General features: G+C 65.2%; 3 protein-coding genes across 3 annotated transcripts; 2 read left to right on the top strand and 1 right to left on the bottom strand.

Annotated features, from left to right (window-relative positions):
• The first annotated feature begins 4 nt into the window (after positions 1-4).
• GPX2 (glutathione peroxidase 2) lies at positions 5-1724 on the top strand. The gene is made up of 2 exons (XM_080405763.1): positions 5-433; positions 526-1724. Exons 1-2 carry the CDS (start codon positions 209-211, stop codon positions 874-876), a joined length of 576 nt encoding a protein of 191 aa, XP_080261889.1. The 5' UTR covers positions 5-208; the 3' UTR covers positions 877-1724.
• Positions 1558-3753, bottom strand: CHURC1 (churchill domain containing 1). Its single transcript, XM_080405764.1, has 5 exons — positions 3632-3753; positions 3406-3541; positions 2623-2693; positions 1941-2038; positions 1558-1807 (listed from the first exon to the last, which is right to left on the bottom strand). The coding sequence occupies exons 1-4, from the start codon at positions 3668-3670 to the stop codon at positions 1946-1948; spliced, it is 339 nt and encodes a 112-aa protein (XP_080261890.1). The 5' UTR covers positions 3671-3753; the 3' UTR covers positions 1558-1807; positions 1941-1945.
• A 961-nt stretch (positions 3754-4714) lies between these two features.
• SPTB (spectrin beta, erythrocytic) lies at positions 4715-23390 on the top strand. Its single transcript, XM_080405740.1, has 36 exons — positions 4715-4879; positions 8429-8626; positions 8707-8858; positions 9041-9214; positions 9332-9423; positions 9506-9586; positions 9685-9800; positions 10019-10131; positions 10208-10395; positions 10480-10597; positions 11182-11340; positions 11415-11717; positions 11880-12030; positions 12121-12988; positions 13067-13204; positions 13288-14047; positions 14125-14327; positions 14414-14504; positions 14576-14722; positions 14839-15102; positions 15283-15498; positions 15585-15674; positions 15777-16052; positions 16665-16795; positions 17097-17301; positions 17382-17756; positions 17847-18091; positions 18180-18318; positions 18393-18477; positions 18570-18766; positions 18879-18988; positions 19299-19383; positions 21298-21467; positions 21547-21720; positions 21809-21851; positions 22273-23390. Exons 2-36 carry the CDS (start codon positions 8479-8481, stop codon positions 22447-22449), a joined length of 6984 nt encoding a protein of 2327 aa, XP_080261866.1. The 5' UTR covers positions 4715-4879; positions 8429-8478; the 3' UTR covers positions 22450-23390.
• The last annotated feature ends 26 nt before the right edge of the window (positions 23391-23416 follow it).

Genomic DNA, 23416 nt, shown 5'->3' with positions numbered 1-23416 from the left:
AGGAGCATCGCCTTGGTCCTGCAGCACCCGCACCCTCCCTGCCTCTTCCTTCCCCCCTTGCGCGGGTGCCAGCAGGTGGAACGGCTCCGGTTTCTGCCAAGTCACGGTGGGGCAAGAAGACCTTTGGAGCCGGTACATCACGTGGGCACCAGGCAGCCCTTAAGGTGCGCCGACGGGACGCGGGGAAGGCAGACACGCGCTCGCAGCCATGACCGTCCCCATTGCCAAGTCCTTCTACGACCTGAGTGCCACCTCCTTGCAGGGGGAGAAGGTGGACTTCAACGTCTTCCGGGGCCGCGTGGTCCTCATCGAGAACGTGGCATCCCTCTGAGGCACTACGGTGCGGGACTACACCCAGCTCAATCAGCTGCAAGCCCGCTATCCCCGGCGGCTGGTGGTGCTGGGCTTCCCCTGCAACCAATTTGGCTACCAGGTAAGTCCCCGGGGGCCACCGCAGCGGCTGGCTTTGTGTGCAAGGAAGGGGAAAACGCAGCATGGCTCTGGCTTTCTCCTTCCCCGCCGTAGGAGAACGGCACCAACGAGGAGATCCTCAATAGCCTGAAGCACGTGCGGCCAGGGGGTGGCTTCGAGCCCAACTTCACCCTCTTCCAGAAGTGCCAGGTGAACGGGCAGGACACCCACCCCGTCTTCGCCTACCTGAAGGCTCACCTGCCCGCGCCAGCCGACGAGGCGACGCACCTGATGGCTGAGCCCCGCTTCCTCACCTGGAGCCCCGTGCGGCGCTCTGACATCTCCTGGAACTTTGAGAAGTTCCTGGTGGGTCCCGAGGGGGAACCTTTCCGGCGCTACAGCCCCCGCACGCCCACCGCCCAGCTGGAGCCCGACATCCAGCGCCTCCTCAAGCTGGCCAAGTAGGGCTGGCTCCAGCATCCCCCCCTCCCTTCCTCTGCCAGCTGCCGCCCCCCGGCACAGCCCCAGATCTCTGCCGGGTGACAGCCCCCTCTGAAACCGCTGTGGGGAGGGGGTTCGATGAGGGCAGAGGGCTGGAGCCACCGGGGCAGTGTGGGCTGGTGGCAATAAATGAGCCGGAGGGAGCACACCTGCATCCGCGTGGTTTGTGGGGAGCTGCTGGGGACGAGCCGGCGGGAGGAAGCAGCCCTGCAGTGCCAAATCCAGGAAACAGTGGTGCAGGGATGGAGCGGTGCCAGGCTGGCAGCGCCGAGCTCCCCGCAGGTATCGCTGGGGCTGGGTGCCAACAGCAGCACCCCACCCCAGGGGAGTGATTTTGGCAGTTGCGGCTCACCCGGCTCCTGCCTGCCCCAGGAACATGCACCCCTCAGCGGGGCAGAGCTGGGTTACACCCCCCAGAGAAACGAGCCCCAGGGGTGTGCCTGCAACGACCTCACATAAGCTCCACACGGCCCCCGGGGGGAGCGAAAATAATTAAGTAACTTCTCAGGGGAGGAATCCCACAGGTTCCTGGGAAGGAAAAAGCCCCCCTGATCCCCATGCTGGGCCCCAACACCCTTCACCACCTATAGGGAGTCCAGGGGGGCGAAGCCCACCCGCAAAGCACTACCACCTGCACCACCGAGCTGTAACACATCACATTTATTGCCCCACACATGTGGGCTCCTGAGGCAGGACAGGGCGAGCAATCTCTTGGACCCCTTTTTGGAGTGACAATACACTAAGCCCCTTTCGTGTCTTCAGCACAAGGGGCGCTCAGGCCGTGGCGCTCCACCCTGCCCCTGCAGCTGGGGTCAGAGCCACCATGCAGCAAGGACGGCTGAGCTGCCGCTGGGTGCATGGAAGCATCTGGCATCAGGCATCCGCCACATCCAGGCTGGAGGTTTGGAGAAGAGAATCACCTAAGGGACTGCAAAGTCCCCTGGGATCTGCTGGTGCCACAGCTCTGTGCAGTGGGGAGCAGGGAGGGAGGTCCCAGAGCATCCAGGGACTCGTGCTGGGATACAAACCGGCTTCAGAAAAGCGGGGTCATCTGGCGGGGGTCGTCGGGCAGGATGCTGATGGAGTCCTCAGCCCGGCCACAGAGCAGGCAAAGCATGGTGTACTCCTGTGGTGGAACAGGAGGGGGAGCGGATCTGCCACAGCCCCACTTTCCCGCAGGGAAACCCGAGCTAGAGCCGGCACCTGATCCTTGATTGCAATCAGACCTGGAGGGATCTCATTTCTTCCCCCAGGATGAGCCTGACTCCCCTGAGCCCATTTTCCAGTGTTTAGCAGCTGAATAGGAAATGTGCCAGGGAGGAGGGCTGGGAGAGCTGCAGGCCCAGCCCTGCCACCGCCCCTGCCACACAGCCATGTTTTACTGCTCTGGGCCATGCATGTCACTGATATTCCCACGCTGGGGCTGCGCTGGAGGCCAGAGGTGAGCTGGGCTGCCCCTCATGAAGCAGGGGCTAGTGTCAGGGGCTCCAGGTAGCCCTGAGCATAGGGATGCAGCTCTGAAGCCTTCAAGGCTGGTGCCACAGCTTGCCTCTGAACCCACTTGGCTCCAGTCTGTGGCTGCCAGGGCAGCTGGGAATCAGCAGGTAGGTATGGAAACCCGGAGCAGGAGGAACAGCCCAGGGCTCAGCTTAGGATGCTTCTGGAGCCAGAGAGGGGCTGCGGGGGGACAAGCCGCTGCTCTGGCTGTACCTGGTAGTCATCCACCACGCTGAAGGTGTACTCATGGCGCGCAATCAGGTGGTGGCAGTTCTTGCACAGGTCTGTGGAGGAGAGAGGATCGCAGGTTAAGGGGCTCCACTGGCACCACTGACCCTGCAGTACTGCCCCCCCAGCCCTTGGGGACAAGCCCCCATCCACTGGGCCCACCCTCATCCTCTGGGGCACTGACCCCCAAGTCCCCAGGGTGGGTCCCTGAGAATCACCCCCCCAAAACCCCCCAGCACCTAACCACCCTTAACAGCCACCAGCTCCTCTCAAGCCTTGACACCCCGCCCACGCATCACCCCTAGCCCCTGCCCACCCAAGAACACCAATCACCCCCCAACCCCAGGTTCCCCCCAGTATTAGCCCCCCCAAATCTTCCCTTCCCAAACTAACCCTCCCTCAGGCCTCAGTGTCTCCCCCTACCCCAGACCTCAAATGCGTCCCCCCTCCAGCCCTCAGCTCCCCCTGAGCCCCAGATGCCAAACGTCCCCTTCCCAGCCCTCAGCCCCATTGAGCCCCAAACCCCAAATGTTCCCCCTCAGGCCCCCCGAGTACAAGGCCCCAAACGTCTCCCCAGCCCTCAGCCCCCTCCCCAAACCCCAGCCCCCAAATACCCACCCCCAGCCCTCAACTCCCCCCGAATCCATGGCCCCAAATGTCCCCCCCGAGGCCTCAGCCCCCCTGAGTCCCGCTCCCCCCAGGCCCCCCGAGCCCCCCCGGAGCCCTCGGCCTCCCCCCAGGCAGCCCCTAGGCCGCCCCCCAGCGCACGGTCGTAGGTGACGATCTCGTCCCCGCCGTGCAGGCCGGCAGCGCGGTTGCCGAGCAGGACGAAGTCCCGGCGGCCGCACTGTGCGCACCCCACGAAGTTGAGGAGGAAGGAACCGCCCTCCAGACAAGTGGTACCCTACGGCGGTAGCACATGGCTGGCGCTGGCCCTGGCCCTGGCCCTGGCCCTGGCCCTGGCCCCGGCCCCGGCCCGCCCGCCGCGGCCTACCCGCTCCGGGTACTCGGTACCCACGCAGCCCCCGCACATCCCGCCACCGCCACCGCCGCCCCGCAGTTCTCGCGAGACTCCTGTCACGGAGCGGGGCTTAGGGCGGGGGCGTGGCCACGGCGTTAGCCCCACCCCCGGACGAGATTTAGCGCGGGCAGCGCCGCGGCGGCGTGGCGGCGGCTGGGTGGCTGTGTGGGCTCAGCTCCCCGCGACCCCCGGCGCGCCCCCGGTTGCCTGCCCAGCGTCTCGGAGCCGCCTGCGCGTTCGGGTGGCCAGCGCTGGGCTGGGGGCAAGCAGGGCTGATTGTGGGGACATTTGGGGCTAGCTGGGAGTGCCTGGGGCTAGCTGCGGGTATCCAGGGCTAGCCAGGGGTGCCTGGGGCTAGCTGGGGGACACCCGGAGCTAGCAGGGGGAGTACCTGGGGCTACCAGGGGATGCCCTGGGCCAGCTGGGGGGTCTGGGGCTACCTGGGGGATGCCGTGAGCCAGCTGGAGGGCCTGGGACTAGCTGGGGGACGCCCTGGGCTAGCTGGGGGGGTTGCCGCAGGCTAGCTGGGGGACAGTGGAGGCTGGCTGGGGGTGGGACACAGCAGGGCCGGCCCGAGTCACCGGTGGGGGGGGACACAGCGGGGCCAGCCCGGGTTACCGGTGGGGGACACTGAGCGGAGTCACCGGGACAGAGGCACACACACGGAGGGGCCAGCCTGCATTACCGGGGGGGAGGATCCGCGGGGCCAGCCCGGGTTACCGGGGGACACACGCAGAGCAGGGACAGGCCGGGTTACCGGAGGGGACACACACACACACACGGCGGGGACAGCCCAGTTTACCGGGGGGGGTTTGTGTGTGTGTGGGGGGAATCAGCGGGGCCAGCCCGGGTTACTGGGGGGAAACACAGAGCAGGGCCAGCACGGGGTACCGGTGGGGGCGGCCCGCCGGGGAACCCCACCCGTGGCAGCGGAGGCCTGCGCCGCTCCGCGCCCGGCCGGTGGCGGCGGCGGCCGGGGGGGGCCGCTGTGCTGCATTGCGGGGCGGGCGGCCCGTCCCCGCCCGCCTGGGCCCGGCCCTCCGGGGGGAGCGGGGCTATCTGGGCCGGGCAGCGCCGCTGGCCCCGGGCAGGAATGTCCCTGCGCGCCCAGATAATGTTATTTATATCCCGGTGCAGGGCGGCTCCGCTCCCCCCGCCCCGCTCCGGTCCCGGCTCCGGCCCCGGGCCCGCCGCCGCTCGTCCGCCCGCCGCCCCGCGCAGGTGAGAGCCGCGGGCACCGCCGCCGGGCACCGGGATGCGCCGCCGCCAGGCACCGGAATGCGCCGCCTCCGGGGAGGGGACGGGGGGGGGGGGGTCGGGAGGCGCCGGTCCCCGCGGAAAAGCGGGGCGGGGGGGTGCACCGGGACGCGCTGCTCGTCCCGGGGACACCGGGTTTGCGGTGCAGCCCCGAGCACCGCGGGGGCTGCGGGCACGGAGGAAAGTTTGGGAGGGGGACCCCGCCGGGGGAGCTCAGCACCCCCGTTTTCCCGCTGCGGCGGGGAGTCTGCTGTCACCGGGTGTCCCCCGGGGCTGCGATCTCCAGCGGGGACGCGTGGCTTTGGGAAGGACGGGGCGGGCGAGCGGCGGTGACTTTCTGGGGACACCCTGGGGACACTTTCCCTGGGGTGTCAGCCCTGAGCGGGGTCCCTGCACCACTCCTGGGTGCTCCCAGCCAGGCACGTGCCAGTGGGACACGGTGGGCAAGGTGTCTCCGGAGGGGCTGTGTGATGGGTCATGGTGGGGCACATTGCCTGGCCTGCCGCCACCACCAACTGGGGAAACTGGAGTTACTGGGAGGAGTTTTTCTGGCTGCTGTGCCCTTGGCCCCCTCGTCCCAGCAGCAGGAGGATGCTCATGGGCGGGCATTGGGCTGGGGGAACCCCTGCCCGCACCCCAATAAGCCAAGGTGGGGGGGCAGCTGATTTCCCAGCTCCCCTTTCAGGGCGGCCTTTTGGCTTTGCAAATCTCCAGCTCTTGGAGTCAGGGGATTGCAGTCCCCTTTACTCCACTGGGTTAAGCCAAGGAGGAGCGTTTGGGGAGGGTGGCAAGCAAAAGGAGACCCCTGCAACCCTGGTGGATGCCCTCATGGCCCCCCCGAGGAGCATACTGCAGCTATCGGGTGTTTTTAGGGCCCTGGCTGGTGGTTTTGGGGTAGGCGAGGAGGTGTGAGGGGCAGCTCCTAAGAAGGGAGTGGGGCTTGGCCTGGCCATGCACAGGGGAGGCCTATTTATAGCCAAAAATGTCTGTGGAGTGTCAGCACGTGTGTGTGTCACCACTCAGTGCACTGGTGGGTTAGGTGACATGGGACAGTCCTGGCACGGCTGGCATTCACACCAACTCTGGCCCTGGGGAAACCCAAACCTTCGCCCGCTGGGTGGGAGCCGTGGCCGGAGCGGGCATTGCTGGCCAGAGGAGCCGTGCCATGCCCAGGCACCCCGTGCTGTGCCGAGCAACCGTGCTGAGTGGGCCATCTGCTCCTGGCCCTGGCCCTGTGCCTGGGAGGCAGGCAGCTTTCGGGGGGCTGTGGGGGTGCCCCCCGGCTTCTGCCTCTTCCCAATGTGGCTGACCGCACCGGGAGCATGGCTGACCGCTGGCTTGGGGGAGATGCAAAATTATAGAGTTAATTGGTGAATCGAAACAGCTGGGGTGATGCCAGGCAGCAGGGCCCCCAAAGACCCGTCAGGCTGCGGGCAGAGGTGATGGGGCAGCTATTTCGGGGTGTTTTGGGGCACCCCAAGGAGCTGTCATGTGCTGGCAGGTGATGTTTCAGCAGCATGCTGTGGTGGCGAGGGCTGAGCCGGGGAAGGGGCTCGAGGGTGCCATGGGCAGCAGGCACCAAACCGCTCCCTGGCCACCCTTGGGGTGCAGGGGGGACATCACCCGGGGCTGGCAGGGGGGCTCGGCAGCGACACAGTGCCAGCCCCTCGTGGGAAGTGCTGATTCACGGTGCTGAGCCACTGGCCGGGGAAAGCAACACTGCCTTGGCCCCGGCCACAGGATGCTGGCAGCAGGGCCGGCATCCCGGCGCTCCTGGCTTTTCTCCTGCGGAGCGGGTGGAATGGCAATCCCCAGGTGGCAGGTGCTGGTGGTGGCGTGGCTCTGCCAGACAGGGCTGTTTGGAAGGTGCCAGTGCGGCAGAGGGAGATTTAAAGGGTCAGTGAGCACCACTGCTCGAAATGCATGCTGGCGGCTCCCTTGGGCCCTGCTGTGGCTCCCTTTGGCATGATCACTGCCGCCTCCTCAGATGCTCGTGGCCCCGCTGTGGTGGTGGCGGGGGGCTCAGCCAGGACTGAGGTCCCCCACCGGGCTGTGGTGTGCTGCAGAGACCTGACTCAACTCAGCACATTCAGCCCATTCGCAGTGCCTGGGCAGGGCAGCTGCAGATCCTGCGGTGTTGGGGTGGAGATCCCCGAATTTGGGCTTCCCCAGGGGTTTTCTGCGGTGGGACAGGAGGGCGAGCCCAGTGCCAGCTGTGCTGGCCGGCAGTGGCACAGAGCTAGGGCATGGAGGGCTGCAGGCCCTGCTCTTCTGTACTCCCACATACTCCTGTGTGTGCTTGCATGGCCTTGTACGCTCTCATGCGCCGCCTTGCATGTGCTTGCGTGCATTCACATGTCCTTTTCTGTGTGTGCATGCTCCTGCATGTCCTTGCTTGCATATGTGTGCTTTTACATGCTCTGGCACGCTCCTATGTGTCCTTACTCACATGTGAATGCTATTGCATGCTTCTACATGTCCTTGCTTGCACATGCACACTCTGGTGTGCTCCTGCATGTCCTTGCTCATGTGTGCACACTTTTGCATGCTCCTTCATGCCCTTGCTCACACATGTATGCTCTGGCACGCTCCTGCATGTCCTGGCTGATGCATGCGTGTTCTTGCATACTCTGGCATGCTCCTGCATGTCCTTGCTTGCCTGTGCATGCTTTTGCACGCTTCTTCGTGTCCTTGCACACTCCTGCATGCAAGCCCGCTGCTGAGCCAAGGCCCTGCCTGGGCGGCTGCGATTAGGATGCGGAGCCCAGCCCAGCCCTGCCAGCCCCGATAAAGCTCTCCAGCCCGCCAGCTGCCTGGGGGGTCCCTGGGGGGCTGGGGGGCCACATGCTGTCATGGCTTATGGGGACACAAGGGACTTAGGGGCAACCGGGATTTCCCACAGCTGCACCGGGCGCCCATGGCTGAGGGCTCCCCGCAGCCCCGGGGTGCTGGGGGGGTCCTGGCTGGGGTGCTGGCCAGAGAGGGGCCCAGCCTGGCTCCCTGCACCCCTCAGGGGCCCCAGCAGCCTTCTGCTGCCCGGCTGGGCCACCGACAGCTGCTCGCAGGCATTTTTAGATACTGGCCGTGTCCTATCTGTATCTCAAATGTCCCCGGGGGCGGGTGCCCCCCCCCGGCCAGCAGCTGTCACCCGCTTTCTGCCATGGGTGCCGGCAAAGCCCCTCCATGGCGCAGGTGTTGGGGTGGGTGTGAGCAGCACCCTCTTCTCCTGAGGGCACCCAAGGGTTGGGTGGACACCCATGGGGACCTGGCTCAGGGTGCTGGGGGTGCAGACAGGACCCAGGGCGGGAAGCACTGTCATTCGTAGCCGTGGGCACAGGAGTCTGTGCCAGCAGGGTGAGTCCCCAAGTGGGCAGCACCCGCCGGGTGCCCCCCAACACCTGGGTGAGGCTAAATCCTTCTGAGCAGCTTAACCAGCAGCTCTGAGCTGCAAATCCCCATGTGTGGCAGGGACGGCAAGCGATGCCGATGCCCGCTGCCTCTGCTCTCCCCCAGGGGCCTCTTGCCGGTAGCCGACGGCCATCTGGCCGGGGGACACTGGGACCATGACCTCGGCCAACGACTACGAGCAGCTAGAGCTGCAGCAGCAGTACAGCCGCATCAATGTCCGCTGGGACGCCTCTGACGATGAGCTGGACAACGATAACAGCTCGGCACGACTCTTTGAGCGCTCCCGCATCAAAGCCCTGGCAGGTCAGGGATGGGTCTTGGGTCCCTGTGGTCCTCCCAGGTTGTCCCTGGTGCCGGTGCCACTGTGCCTATTCTCATTGCAGACGAGCGGGAGGCTGTGCAGAAGAAAACCTTCACCAAGTGGGTGAACTCACACTTGGCTCGTGTCACCTGCCGCATCTCAGACCTCTACATGGACCTTCGGGATGGGCGGGTGCTCATCAAGCTGCTGGAGGTGCTGTCAGGAGAGCTTCTGGTAGGACTCCCATCCAGCCGGAGACCCTGGGACCCTTGCCATGCTCCACCGAGGCTGTTGACCTTGGCATTGACCGAGGCTCCACCAGCGCTGGGGTGGCAGCAGGGGTGCAGGGGTGTCTCTGGGCAGGGGTTGGGGTGCCTGGCATGAAGGAGAGGGTGCTAAAAAATGTCATGCCTCAGCCCAAGCCCACCAAGGGACGGATGCGGATCCACTGCCTGGAGAACGTGGACAAGGCACTGCAGTTCTTGAAGGAGCAGAGGGTACACCTGGAGAACATGGGCTCCCACGACATCGTGGATGGCAACCACCGCCTCGTCCTTGGCCTCATCTGGACCATCATCCTCCGCTTCCAGGTGGGTCTGGGTGGGTGGGGGGCACCCCTTGGCTCAGCACCCCGTGGCTTATTCCCAAACAGGAGCACTCCCCCGTGGATGTCCTCTTCCAACCCTGTGATGTCCTTCTGCCCCCAGATCCAGGACATCATTGTGCAGACACAGGAGGGCCGGGAGACACGCTCAGCCAGGGATGCGCTGCTGCTCTGGTGCCAGATGAAGACAGCAGGGTAGGTGGTTGGACCCACACCCCACCATGCCAGGGACCAGGGCTGCCCAGAGGGTAATGGTGACACCCTTTCCCCATCACAGATATCCCCATGTGAACGTCACCAACTTCACCTCGAGCTGGAAGGACGGGCTGGCCTTCAATGCTCTCATCCACAGGCACAGGTAGGTGTCATGGCAGCAGGCGCTGGACATGCCAGGGTGGTGGCACTGGTGGATGTCCCATGAGCATGTCACTGCTGTCCCTCACCCTCTGTCCCCAGGCCTGAGCTGGTTGACTTCCAAAACCTGACCAAATCCAATGCCCGGCACAACCTGGAGCACGCGTTCAGCGTGGCTGAGCGGCATCTGGGCATCACCCCGCTCCTAGACCCTGAAGGTGAGGCTGCTGCTGCTGCCAAGCCTCCTGCCTCAGTTTCCCCGTTATACCCTGGGACATGCCCAGGCCCTGTAGAGGCACAGAGAAGTCTTCACCCCGTGGAGGGGGGGGCTGGGTGCAAGCAAGGGGGGACCTCATGAGGCCCATTGCCACTGGAGTGATGCCGGGGTGATGCGGGGACTGCGTCAGGACTGACACCTCTCGCTCGCACCGGGCAGATGTGTTCACAGAGAACCCCGACGAGAAGTCCATCATCACCTATGTGGTGGCCTTCTACCACTACTTCTCCAAGATGAAGGTGCTGGAGGTGGAGGGCAGGCGTCTGGGCAAGGTAGGGAATGGCAGTGAGGAGTGGGGGGTTCTGCTGGGGTGCCAGCACCCCACGCTCACTGCCAGCCCTGCCGCAGGTCATTGAGCATGCCAAGGAGACGGAGCGGATGATTGAGGGCTACGGGGGGCTGGCCTCTGACCTGCTCACCTGGATCGAGCAGACCATCGCCTCCCTCAACAGCCGCAGCTTCGCCAACTCACTGGCCGGGGTGCAGCACCAGCTGCAAGCCTTCAGCACGTACCGCACCGTGGAGAAGCCCCCCAAGTAAGCGCTCCTGACCCCCCCGTGGCCACGCAGGGGTGTTGAGCACCTATGGGTGCCCTGGGCTGAGCGCTCTCTCTGGGGCAGGTTTCAGGAGAAGGGCAATCTGGAGGTGCTGCTCTTCACCATCCAGTCACGGATGCGAGCCAACAACCAGCGCGTCTACACCCCGCACGAGGGGCGCCTGGTCTCTGACATCAACCGGGTATGGGGCCCATGCCGGCAGCCTGGCCATGTGCCGTGCTGTGCCGTGCTGTGCCGTGCGGACACGCGGCTGCTCCCCCAGCGCTCTGGGGGCAGCTCTTAGCCCAGTATCCCTGGGAGCTTTGCTCCCCAGGCTGTCCCAGGGCAGGGCAGGTCAGGGATGTCCCGGGACAACTTGGGTACGTTCAGAGGCAGTTCAGGTCCTAGGGCAAGTCAGGTCTATCTCAGGACAGATTCGGTCTGGTCTAGAGCAGGTCAGGTCCATCTCCTGGGGCAAGCTGGGTCCACCCTGGGGCAGTTCAAATCCTGGGGAAGTTCAGGTCCATCTCCCAAGGCAGTTCAGGTCCATCCTGGAATGGGTCCTAGAGCAGTTCAGGTCCAATTTCTGAGGCAGTTTGGGTCCATCCCGGGACACAGCGAGCCCACCCCAGGGCAGGGCAGGTCCATTCCAGGGCAGGTTGGGTTCCTCCATCCATTCTCCCCTACCCATGAGTCACATTGGTGTTCACCAGCAAAGCAGGACTTCGGTGGTGGTGGGGTCGTGGGACACAGGTGCCACCCCTGTCCAGTGCCACCTTCCCCCAGGCCTGGGAGCAGCTGGAGAAAGCGGAGCACGAGCGGGAGCTGGCACTGCGCACTGAGCTCATCCGGCAGGAGAAGCTGGAGCAGCTGGCACGGCGCTTTGACCGCAAAGCGGCCATGCGGGAGGCCTGGCTGAGTGAGAACCAGCGCCTGGTGGCCCAGGTGAGGCTGGGGACACCCACCCGGGGAGTGGGGTACCCCACCAGAGCCTCACCACGGGCTGTGTGTGGGGGCAGGACAACTTTGGCCAGGACTTGCCAGCCGTGGAGGCAGCCAAGAAGAAGCATGAGGCCATTGAGACAGACACGGCTGCCTACAAGGAGCGGGTGCAGGCCATCGAGGCGGTGGCGAGGGAGCTGGAGGTGGAGGGCTACCATGACATCCAGCGCATCAATGCGCGCAAGGACAACATCCTGCGGCTCTGGGAGCAGCTCCTGGAGCTGTTGGCTGCCCGGCGCCAGCGCCTGGAGATGAACCTCACCCTGCAGCACCTCTTCCAGGAGATGCTCCATAGCATCGACTGGATGGATGAGGTCAAGGTGAGCTGTGCGCGCTGGGTGCCACCATGGGTGGGTGCCTTGGTCCCACCTGGCACAGTGTTGGTTGGACCCTGGTGTGGGGGTGCTGGCGGTGGCTTTTGGGTAGCAGTGGGTGCTGTCTGCTGGAGCTGGCAGTGCCTGACAGCTGGGGCTCTCCTGCAGGTGCAGCTGGCATCACCTGAATCTGGGAAGCACCTTCTGGAAGCAGAAGAGCTGCTGCAGACGCACCGGCTGCTGGAGGGTGACATGGCCCTGCAGGCAGAGAAGACACGGGCCATCAGCGCTGCCGCTCTACGCTTTGCGGACACTGAGGGTAGGCATGCTGGGATGCCCCAGGACCATGGCATGGCTGGGGGAAGCCGGGATGCCCTGCTGATGGGTGCCCACCCTGCTCCCTGGGCAGGCTACCGTCCCTGTGACCCCAAAGTCATCCGGGATCGTGTGAGCCACCTGGAGTTGTGCCGGCGAGAGCTGCAGGTGCTGGCAGCCCGGAGGAGAGCCTTGCTGGAGCAGTCCCGCTCCCTCTGGACCTGCCTGTGGGAGCTGGATGAAGCAGAGGGCTGGATCAAGGAGCAGGAGCAGCTCTACTCCTCCCTGGACTTTGGGAAGGACCTGCCAGGCGTGCTGCTGCTCCAGCGCCGGCATGCCACCTTCGAGGCTGAGCTGCGGAGCCGGGGCAGCCGGCTGGAGCGGGCACTGGCAGCGGGCGAGGGGTTGGCACTGGCGGGCCAGGCGGCTGGGCAGCTGCGGGAGCGGGGGGCGGCGGTGCGGGTGCTGTGGGCGCAGCTGGAGGAGCTGGCGGCTTTCCGTCGCCGTGGCTTGCAGGAGGCCGAGGGCTTCTTCCAGTTCCAGGTGGACATGGAGGAGCTAGCGGAGGGGCTGCAGGATGCCCGCCGGCGGGCGGCCACCGAGGAGCTGGGTCAGGATGAGTCCCGCACCCGTGCCCTGCTGCGGCAGCACCAGGAGCTGCTGGAGGAGCTGGCGGCGGCCCAGGAGCAGCTGGATGGGCTGGCTCGGCGAGCCGAGGGCTTCCCACCGGAGCTGCGGGCTGGCCCCGAGGCGCAGAACCGGCTGGTGGCCCTGCGGGAGCTGCACGCCGAGGCAGCTGCCCTGGCTGAGCAGCGGAGCCGACAGCTGCAGGATGCCCTCAGCCTCTACACTGTCTTTGGGGAGAGCGACGCCTGCCACCTCTGGATGGGGTCCAAGGAGACCTGGCTGCAGCAGCTGGAGGTCCCTCAGGCGCTGGAGGACCTGGATGTGGCACAGCACAGGTAGGGGCTCCCGCGGTGGCGGTGCTGCTGTGCCATGTCCCCAGCTGCTGCCCGTTCTCAGCCGAGCTGTCCCCGCAGGCTGGACGGGCTGGAGCAGGAGATGGCCACCGTGGCTTCCCAGATCACTGCCGTCAACCAGGCAGCCGACGGCCTGTTGGCGAGTGGGCACCCCCGCAGCCCCCAGGTTCGGCAGTGCCGGGAGCAGCTCAACGAGAGGTATGGTGGCAGGCAACACCGGGGCGAGGGGGTGACACTGGGACCGTCCCCACTGGCTGCCATCACCCATCTTTGCCCTGCAGGTGGGACCGGTTCAGGCAGCTGGTGTCGGAGCGTCGCCAGGCAGTGGGCTCAGCCCTGCGCCTCCTTAACTACTGCCTGGAGTGCGAGGAGACGCGGCAATGGCTGCAGAGCAAAGCCCAGGCGGTCAAGGCCACCGCTGAGCTTGGCCGGGACCTGGCTGGCGTTCTGGCCACCCAACGCAAGCTCTATGGCATCGAGCGGGAGCTGGCGGTGGCCGAGGACCGCCTGGCCACCCTGCGCGCCCAGGCTGAACGCCTGGCTGAGGAACGGCCGGAGGCGGCCGGGGAGGTGGCCGTGCGGCTAGCAGCGACGGTGGCCGCTTGGGATGAGCTGCAGGTGGCCCTGGCGGAGCGGGCAGCCTCCCTGGGGGAAGCTGGGCAGCTCCGGAGCTTTTTGCAGGACCTGGATGACTTCCAGGCTTGGCTCTTTGGGGCTCAGAAAGCAGTGGCAGCCGCTGACGAGGTGCCGGCCTCTTTGGCCGAGGCGGAGGAGCTGCTGCAGCGGCACGAGGCTGCCCGGCGGGACGTGGAAGAGCACACGGCCGCCTTTGTCACCTTGGTGGAGACAGGGCAGCGTGTGGTGGGTGAGCAGGAGGACCCCCAGTACGAGGGGCTGCAGCAGCGCCTGCGTGGTGTGGAGGCTGGCTGGGCTGCCCTGGGCAGGATGGCGGAGGCTCGGCACCACTTCCTTGGCCAGTGCCATGGCTTCCAGGAGTTCCTCCGTGACGCCAAGCAGGCGGAGATCCTCCTCACCAACCAGGTGGGTGCCCGAGGAGGGGGCGTTCCTGGCTCATGGGCACCCTGAGGAGGTGCCGACCCCCTGTTGTGCCCCGCCAGGAGTACACGCTGGCCCACCTGGAGCTGCCCACCACGCTGGAGGGCTCGGCCACCGCCCTGCGCCGCTTCCAGGACTTCCGTGCTGGCATGGAGAGCACTGCCAAGAAGGTCCCCCAGGCAGTGGCTGGTGGCAACAAGCTGGCAGCTGAGGAGAACATCTTTGCAGAGAAGATCGCCGAGAAGTGCCAGGCCCTCCAGGAGCGGTGAGTCTGGCACAGGCTGGCTGGCGGGCGGGCAGGCAGCGCCTGGGCAGGGGACTGATGCCACCTGTCTCTGGTCGCCCTGCCAGGCATGGGACTGTCACGGCAAAGGCGGAGGAGGCGGCGGGTTTGCTGCAGGACAACCACGAGCTGCAGAGCTTCCTGCAGAGCTGCCAGGAGGTGGGCATTCAGCACGGCCAGCGGTGCTGGGTGGTTGCCACTGGCCAAGCTCTGACACCCTTTGCCTGCAGCTCGATGCCTGGGTGGAGGAGAAGATGCTGACGGCACAGGACGCCTCCTACAGCGAAGCCCGTGGCCTCCATGGCAAGTGGCAGAAGCACCAGGCATTCATGGCCGAGCTGGCATCCAGCCAGGGCTGGCTGGAGAAGATAGAGACGGTGAGTGCCAGCACTGGTGCCTGGAAACCTCCCAGCCCCTTGGCTGGGCAGGAGGTCCCCATGCCGCCATGGAGCCACACCACGGTGGCCACCAACCTCTTTGGTGTTGCCGGCAGGAGGGGAAGGATCTGGCGAGCCGCAAGCCGCAGTACAGTGAGGTGGTGGTGCGGCGGCTAGGTGAGCTGCGCCAGCGGTGGGACAGGCTGCGCAATGCCGCCGAGGAGAAGGGCCGGCAGCTCTTTGAGGCCAACCGCTTGGCGCTGTATGCTCGGAGCTATGAGGAGCTGGAGAGCTGGCTAGGGCGGGCGGAGGAGGAGCTGCGTGCTGCTGAGCAGGCCAAGGACCTCACTGCCACCAAACTGCTGCTGAAGAGGCTGACGGTGAGTGGTGGCACTGCCGGCCGAGTGGCTGGTGAGGGCGAAGGCTGTTGGCACCTTGCCCTTTCCTTTGCGGGGAGTGGGTCTGAGGTGCCGGGTTGTGTCCCTGAATGGAGCTGGCTGGTGCCCTGGGGGTCTCCAGCCTGGCTCTGTCCCCTGGCTCACATGACTTTGCCTTGTCAGAGGCTGGAAGAGCAAGTGCAAGCGTGGATGAAGGAGCTGGAGGAGCTGCGGTGGCAGGGCCCTGCCCCTGCCCAGGATGTGCAGGAGGTTGATGAGCATGAGCAGAGGCTCCAGCAGCAATGCCTCAACCTGCTGGAGCTGCTGGAGAGGAAGAGGAAGGAGCTGGAGACTGCCAAGACCATGTATCAGCTTGCGCGGGATCTGGAGGATGAGACGGTGAGCATCCTTGTGGTGGTGGGGTCTGATGTGCCGGGGGTACCAGCGGGTGCCGTGCACCACTCAGCGGGTGTTCTCGCCCACAGCTGTGGGTGCAGGAGCGGCTGCCCCTGGCGAGGTCGACGGAGCACGGCACCGACCTCCCAAGTGTGCAGCGCCTGGCCAAGAGGAATGAGGTGAGCCTTGGGTGCAGTGGTGGTACTCACCGACCTGGCCGGTGCCTTGGGGACACCCATCCCATGGGTGAGCCCCACCATGACTGCCCACCCCGTTGGCAGACGCTGCAGAAGGAGCTGTCGGGCCATGCCCCCCGCCTGGCTGAGGTGCTGAGCCGGGGCGAGGCAGCGGTGAGCGGGGACAAGCCAAGCCCAGAGCTGGAGGCGCGGGTGCGGGAGCTGCAGGGGCTGTGGGTGACGCTGCAGGAGGAGGCGGCCGCCCGGCAGCAGCGCCTGCGGGAAGCTGGCGAGGCCCAGCAGTACTACCTGGATGCCAGTGAGGCTGAGGCCTGGATCAGCGAGCAGGAGCTCTTCATGGGAGCTGAGGAGAAGCCAAAGGTGAGGGTGGCTCTATGTGGTGCCCCCGTGTCTTGCAGGGGTGCTGGGCTGTGCCATGCTGGTGCATTCTATGTCAACCCAGACAATGCCGTGCTGTTATCATCCAGTACTACGGTGTGTCATGCCGTTACATACCATCCCATGCCATGCTGTGCTGTTATATGCCATCTATCCCATCACATGCCATCCAATGGCAATTACATGCCATGTCATGCTGTGCTATAACACACTGTCCATCCCATGCCATTACGCAGCATCCCATGCCATGCCATCCATGCCACCCTTTGTTATGCCATTATAGGTCATCCCATGCCATGCCTTGTCATTACGTGGCATGCTGTGCCATTACTGATCACCCTATGCTATGCCATGCTTGGCCATTGCAATCCATCCCATGCTAAGCATCGCATGCCTTGGCCGTTACATGCTGTCCTGTGCCAAGCCATGCCGTTACACGCCATGCCATTCCATACCCCACCGAGCTCACCATTGCTCCCTGCTGCATCGGATGGAGGCAGGACATGCCCATAGGGTGGGTGCTGGGGCTGGACCCCGATCCCTCTCCCTCGGCCATGCCCAGTGCTGAGGGTGCTGGTGTCTGCCATGCCACAGGATGAGGAGAGCAGCTTGGTGATGCTGAAGAGACATGTCCGACAGCAGCGGTCCATTGAGGACTATGGCCAAACCATCAAGGAGCTGGCGGGGAGGGCTCAGCAGCTGCTCTCTGCCGGCCACCCTGAGGGGTAGGTGCCACCGGTGTGTGTCCCCTGTCCCTCAGGGCAGCCCCGTGTCCTCAGCACTCGGGTGTGCGGATGGTTGGGCTGGAGCTCCAGCAGGGCTGGCTGCCCTGGTGTCTTGCTCTGCCTCGCTGGCATGGCCCCAGCTGCGGCAGGGAGGTGGTGGCAGAGGGACATGGGGAGCACAGAGCGAGTCGTGTCCCGCCCCCCCACCCCCCAAAAAAAAACCCCAGCTGGCAACACAGGCAGGTCAGGGGCATCTTTTCCCGGGTGAGAACTGGGGTGTCTGTGTGCCGGGGCCGCGCAGGGAGCAGATCATCCGGCTGCAGGGCCAGGTGGACAAGCACTACGCGGGGCTGAAGGAGGCGGCCGAGGAGCGCCGCCGGCGCCTGGAGAACATGTCCCACCTCTTCCAGCTGAAGCGGGAGGAGGAAGACCTGGAGCAGTGGATCGCGGAGCGTGATGTGGTTGCCTCCTCCCAGGAGATGGGGCAGGACCTGGACCATGTCACGGTGAGGGTGCCAGTGCTGGGGAGGCGTGGAGGTGTGCAGTTTCGGGGAGGGCAAACTTGACTCTTCTCTCCCCTGTGCAGCTCCTGCGGGATAAGTTTCGGGAGTTTGCACGAGAGACAGGCAGTGTGGGGCAGGAACGTGTGGACCGGGTGAACCTGGCCATCGAGGGCCTCATTGACGCCGGGCATGCAGAGGCGGCCACCATGGCTGAATGGAAAGACGGGCTGAATGAGAGCTGGGCTGACCTCCTGGAGCTGATTGACACCCGCATGCAGCTCCTCGCTGCCTCCTACGACCTGCACAAGTACTTCTACGACGGCGCCGAGCTGCTGGCCCTCATCGCTGCCCGGCACCAGGAGCTGCCCCAGGACCTGGGCGAGGACGCTGGCACAGTGGAGGCTTTCCACCGCATGCACAGCGCCTTCGAGCGCGACCTCCATCTGCTGGAGACGCAGGTGAGGCTGCCTCCCGAAGCTGCCGGGGATGCCTGGCACTGCCGCCACCGGCACTCAGCATCCCTCGCGCTCTCTGGCTCCGCCGGGCAGGTGCAGCAGTTTCGGGAGACGGCAGCACGCCTGCAGACTGCCTACGCCGGGGAGAAGGCAGCGGGCATCCAGGAGCAGGAGCAGGAGGTGGCGCGAGCCCTGCGGGCACTGCTGGAGGCATGCAGCGGACGCCGGGCCCGGCTGGTTGACACGGCCGACAAGCATCGCTTTTTTGGCATGGCACGGGACCTACTCTCCTGGATGGAGAGCACTGTCCGGCAGATCGAGACGCAGGAGAAACCCAGGTATGGCTGCCTCCAGTGGGTGTCCGGTGCCATTTGCTGGGACCCAGTGCCAATGTCACCACTGATGCTGGCACCTCTCTGTCTCCAGGGATGTCTCCTCGGTGGAGTTGCTCATGAAGTATCACCAGGGCATCAGGGCTGAGGTGGACGCCCGGAGCAAGAGCTTCTCCACCTGTCTTGAGCTGGGCAAGAAGCTGCTGCATCGCAAGCACCAGGACTCACCCGAGGTGAGGGCAGCCAGAGCTGGGGGGCAGCAGGGACGGTGCCACCAGGGCCACCGCATGACAGTGTCCCCTCGTAGATCAAGGCAAAGCTGGTGGAGCTGGTGGAGAAGAGAAAGGCCATGATGGAAATGTGGGAGCAGCGCTGGGACCGGCTGCGGCTGTGTGAGTGTGTCCGTGGGGTCTGGGGAGGACCGCGGCTTGTCCAGGGGGCCAATGGTGGTAGGGGGCTGAGCATTGCCTGTCCTTGCCCATAGTGCTGGAGGTGTGCCAGTTCTCCCGGGATGCTTCAGTGGCCGAGTCATGGCTCATGGCGCAGGAGCCCTACCTGGCCAGCAGCGACTATGGGCAGACAGTGGACGCAGTGGAGAAGCTGCTCAAGCGGCATGAGGCTTTCGAAAAGTCCTCGGCCACCTGGGAGGAGCGTATCGCCGCCCTGAGGAAGCTGACGACGGTGAGGAAGACTCAGGGTGGGACATGGCCGGTCCTGGCTCATGTCTACCTGCCCTGCCTCAGTTTCCCCACCCCATGTTCCCCTTTAACGCCTTCACCTCCTTCCCTGGCAGCTGGAGCTCCTGGGTGGGCGGACGCTGCGTGAGGGGTTGGCACGGGACGAGGCAGCACACCCCCAGGCTCCCGACTATTGCCTGGATCTGGACGGGGAGCTGGAGGCCGGGTAAGACATGCCAGCACCATCCCCTGGCAGCTTTGGCAGCATCCTGGGCAGAGGCAGCCCGTGGCACCTGCCTGGCGCATGGGCATCCCTCTTCTCAAAGCATTAAGGGTTTTTTAGCAATCTGCCCTTTCAGAGCAGTAAATGCAGGCGAAGAGCAGGGATGAAGGTCGAGCCCCACCATGCTGGGGCTTTCATCCCTTGCGGGGACAGGAGAGCAGCAGCCAGCCCGGGTCCCCGTGGGACCACGGCTGTGTGTCCCCAGCGAGCTGGCTGGGACAGGCATGCTGAGCAGGCTGCCTCCCTGACACAGGTCTGAAGAGGAGGAGGAGGAGGAGAAGAGGAAGGGCACGAGCACACGGGATGCCTCTCCATCTGCCACCGATGGACCAGAGCCGGTCAGTTCTTGAATTTAGCTTTCTCCTTCCCTGGCAGCAAAAAGTCTCCCTGCATGTCCCACAGGCTCCTGGCAGACCCCGTGACCGTGATCGTGACAGTGTCGTGCTGCCGGCTCCCTGCACCCCCAGCCCTTGCCTCGTTCCTTGCCTTGTTCCTTGCCTTGAGTTGAATAAATGCTAAATAACCCCCAAAAGGCCGGGTGGGCACATGGGCACTGCACCTTCCCCTTCACCCCCACTCCTGGGGCGGCCGGGGGGCCCCCTGTGGCAGCTTGGAGCATCCCTGCCCCCCATGACTGGGCTTGGGCCAGCTGTCAAAGGCTGGCACCTGTGAGTGCATGGGTGTCTCAGGGATCGGCGCAGCAGCTGGAGCTGGAGTGTCTGCTCTGGGACGGGCAGGTCCCGGCCACCATCCTCTGCTGTCAGCAAGGCAGCGTGCATTCCGGGAGAGACCCCCGGGGACACCGCGTGGCCCTGGCACCATGGCACCCAGCTGGGAATGGGGCCAGCTCTGCCCTGGCATGGAGGGGACATCGGGCAGCACTGCCTATGGACACACAGCAGCAGCGTTCCTGGCTGGCCGTGCTCACGTCAGCCCTGCAGCACACGTGGCCCTTGGGACATTGTCATCACCCCCCCACAGGGATGTCACCCTGTGGGGCATTGTTACCCCAAGAGACATCGTCACCCTGTGAGGCACCATCACCCTACAAGGCATCAGAACCCTGTGGGCCATCATTACCCCAAACAGCATCATCACCCTGTGAAGCATCACACCCCCCACAGGGCACTGCCACCCTTGGGGCACTGTCACCCTGTGTGCCATCCACCCTGCGCTAGCTGCCAGCCTCTCTACTCCCCCTGCCTGTTCTGCCTGCCCAGGGACAGGGTTGCTTTCTGGTTGCTCTGCCTGCTTGGGGACAGGAACCCCTTCTGCCTCTTCTGCCTGCCTGGGGACACTGGCATCTTCTGGCTCCCTGGGGACACTATCCATCTTTGCCTGCCTGGGGACACTGGCATCTTCTGGCTCCTTGGGGACAGGGTCACCCTCTGCCTGCTTGGGAACATGATCCATCTTTACCTGCTTGGGGACACTGGCATCTTCTGGCTCCCGGGGGACAAAATCACTTCTGCCTGCTGGGCGACGCCAGCATCTTCTGGCTCCTTGAAGTCCCTGCATGGGGACACAGCCACGTTCACCTGCCTGGGGACAGGACCCCCTCTGCCTGCTCGAGGACATGATCCATCTCTGCCTGCCTGCTTGGGGACACTGTCACACCTGGATGCCAGGGACAGCATCCCTCTCGGCAGGGCACTCCGCAGGACCCTGTGGTGCTGGCAGACACGGCTGTGTGGCACTGGGGCCATCTGTGGGCACAAGAGGAGAGGACAGGCACCCTGGGGTCCCTGCACCCCTTGGCCAAGCCCCTCCTGTGGCACCCAGCCCCTGGCCAGGCACCCTGCTCACCAAGCACCATGGCCCCTGACCAGACCCCATCTGCCTGCTGACACCCTCGCTGTCCCCAAGCCCCCTTGGTTGGAGGTGACGCTGGGGTGGCTCCTGGGGCTGCTTGCCTGCCTTGGCTTAACTTCATCACTCCAAATCTGGGGGGCTCTGGCACCGTCCTGAGCCCAAGGTGCGGGTCCCAGGGCAGGACTGCATCCCAGCTGCTCACTGGGGTCATCCCAGTAGCCACTGGCTCCCATGTCCTGGAGCTGGTGGGTCACTGGCACTGAGAGCTGGGGGTGACCGACCCCCAGCTGGCACCCCCCGGCTTTGGGACTGAGTCCCCCACTGGGGACAGGGACCCGCCACGTGCGGGATGCCACCTTAGGAGGGGACAGCACCTCAGGGTGTGGTTTTTGGTGGCGATGGTGACCCCGTGGTGTAACAGGGCTGTTGCTTTGCGGCAGCTGGTGCGGATGACAGGCGATGAGGAGCCAGCATCGCCGAGCCCGTGGCCACCGCGGGAGGAGCCAGAGGAGCCGGCCACATTGCCGGCCCGTACCTGCAGCATCCAGCTGGAGGGCTACCTCGGCCGCAAGCACGACCTGGAGGCAGCCACCAAGCGGGCATCCAACCGGTAGGCACGGCGGTGGCCACGGTGGCAGCGCCGGGGGGCATGGGTGCGTGCCAGGCTGATGGCGCTGCTGTGGTGGCAGGTCATGGAGCACACGGTACTGCGTGCTGCGGGGTGGCCAGCTCGCCTTCTTCAAGGATGCCAAGAGCCGGGCGCTGGGGCTGCCCTGCCACGGCGAGGAGCCCCTGGGGCTGCGGGATGCCCTCTGTGAGGTGGCCGCTGGCTACAAGAAGAAGAAGCACGTCTTCAAACTCAGGTAGGGCGCCAGGCTGGCACAGCACAGTGCGGCATGGCACATCACGGAGGTGGCACGCATCTCACTGGCACCTGCGCTCTGTCCCCAGGCTCAGTAACGGCAGCGAGTGGCTTTTCCATGGCAAGGATGAGGTGAGGGGTGTCCTGGAGGGACACGGGGTGACTGGTGGTGCCTGGGGGGACACGGTGGGGTTGGAGATGCCCAGGGGACACGGGGGTGGCCAGAGATGCCCAGGGGACAAGGGGATGGCCAGAGATGTCCAAGGGGACAGAGAGTGGCTGGTGGTACCCAGGGGACACCAGGGTGGCCAGAGGTGCCCAGGGGGTACCAGTAGTGCCAGCGGATACACTAGGTGACCTGTAGTGCTCAGTGCCACACAGGGTGGCTGGCAGTGCCCACGGGGCCGCCAGGGGTGCCGTGAGGACATAGTGAAGGGCAGGCAGTGCCTGGGGGGCTGGGGAGGATGTGGGGCATCTGGCATCACGCCGGGGGCCACAGGAAGGTGATGGGGGGCCAGGGGAGCTCCCCCTGAGCCCATGCCCGTGCCCACAGGAGGAGCTGCAGGCCTGGCTGCAGGGGCTGAGCACAGCAATAAACGAGTGCCGGAGCAGCCGGGGGAAGGCACAGAGCCTGCCCCTGCCCCTGCCCCCTGCCCCGGCACCCCCCGAGCCTCCCCTGCCCCGCAAGGACAAGGAGAAACGGTTCAGCTTCTTCCCAAAAAAGAAATAACCCCCCCGGGGTGGGGTTGGGCACCCTGCACCCCAGGGACCTGTCTCACCAGCGGTGCCCACTGCCATGTGTGCATAGGGACCTGTATGTGCATGTCTCTATACGTACAGCCAGGGCTATAGGGGCAGCTGCCTGGCACCATGCGCGTGCAGGAGCCGTACAGCCCCGCTGTGGGCACCCCTCCTCTGTGAGCACACCCGTGGGCCTACATCATGTATACGTGTAGCGGCACATATACGAACGGGCACAGCCCATGTGCGTTGAACACGTGCCTGTGTGCACATGTGTATATATATATATTTGTATTTATATATACATACATTTCCATGCTTAAGGGTATGCACACACCCATGTGGAGGTGAACACACATGTATATGTACGTCCCTGTGGGCACCCTCCGTGTACATGTCTGTGTGGATGGGCCCCTCCAGGCGTGTGCACCCAGGGGTGCCCCCTTGCACAGGGGTGCACAGCAGCCCCGTGCACACACATGTCCCTGCACGCACACGTGTGCACACGTGTGTCCCTGCATGCAGGTGCACCCACCCCTCCATGCGCACGGCCACACGCGTGCATGCCCCCCACCCGGCACCCAGCACCCACACATGGGGCTGTTGTGGGTCCCCCCCCGCCCTCCCCAAGCCATAACGCGCCCCCCCACCCCCAGCAGCACGTGGGTGCAGAAGGGGGCACCCCTGGCCCCCACAGGCACCAACCAAAGAGCATCAGCATGTGGGCACGGGGTGGCACCACTTGCCCCCAACCCCCTCCCACAGCCACCACCCTGTGCCCCTGCCGCACTGCTGGGGGGGCGGGGGGCGGGGGGCACCCCTGCACCCTGCGGCCGGGCTAAGCCACCCTGGGGGGAGTGCAGGCGACCAGAGAGGAACTTTTGGTTCGGTTTGGTTTTTGTTTTTTTTCTAATAAAGATGTGAAAGCGAGCTGGGTGCAGTGCTGGGTGCTGGGG

Source organism: Falco punctatus, assembly GCF_963210335.1.
Source record: "Falco punctatus genome assembly, chromosome: 10".
In the NCBI taxonomy this organism is placed as follows: Eukaryota; Metazoa; Chordata; class Aves; order Falconiformes; family Falconidae; genus Falco; species Falco punctatus.
Note: the sequence above shows the minus strand (reverse complement) of the source record. Positions and strands in the feature narration are given on the sequence as shown.

Excerpts from the sequence above, each read along its gene's own strand:
- CHURC1 (XM_080405764.1), bottom strand. The coding sequence starts at position 3,670 with ATGTGCGGGGGCTGCGTGGGTACCGAGTACCCGGAGCGG. Across the intron at positions 2,694-3,405 it reads CGAGATCGTCACCTACGACC|ACCTGTGCAAGAACTGCCAC; the intron begins GTGCGCTGGGGG and ends TCTCCTCCACAG. Across the intron at positions 2,039-2,622 it reads GCGTGGTGGATGACTACCAG|GAGTACACCATGCTTTGCCT; the intron begins GTACAGCCAGAG and ends GTTCCACCACAG.
- SPTB (XM_080405740.1), top strand. The coding sequence starts at position 8,479 with ATGACCTCGGCCAACGACTACGAGCAGCTAGAGCTGCAGCAGCAGTAC. Across the intron at positions 15,675-15,776 it reads GCCTGGCCAAGAGGAATGAG|ACGCTGCAGAAGGAGCTGTC; the intron begins GTGAGCCTTGGG and ends CCCCGTTGGCAG. Across the intron at positions 17,302-17,381 it reads AGGACCTGGACCATGTCACG|CTCCTGCGGGATAAGTTTCG; the intron begins GTGAGGGTGCCA and ends TCCCCTGTGCAG.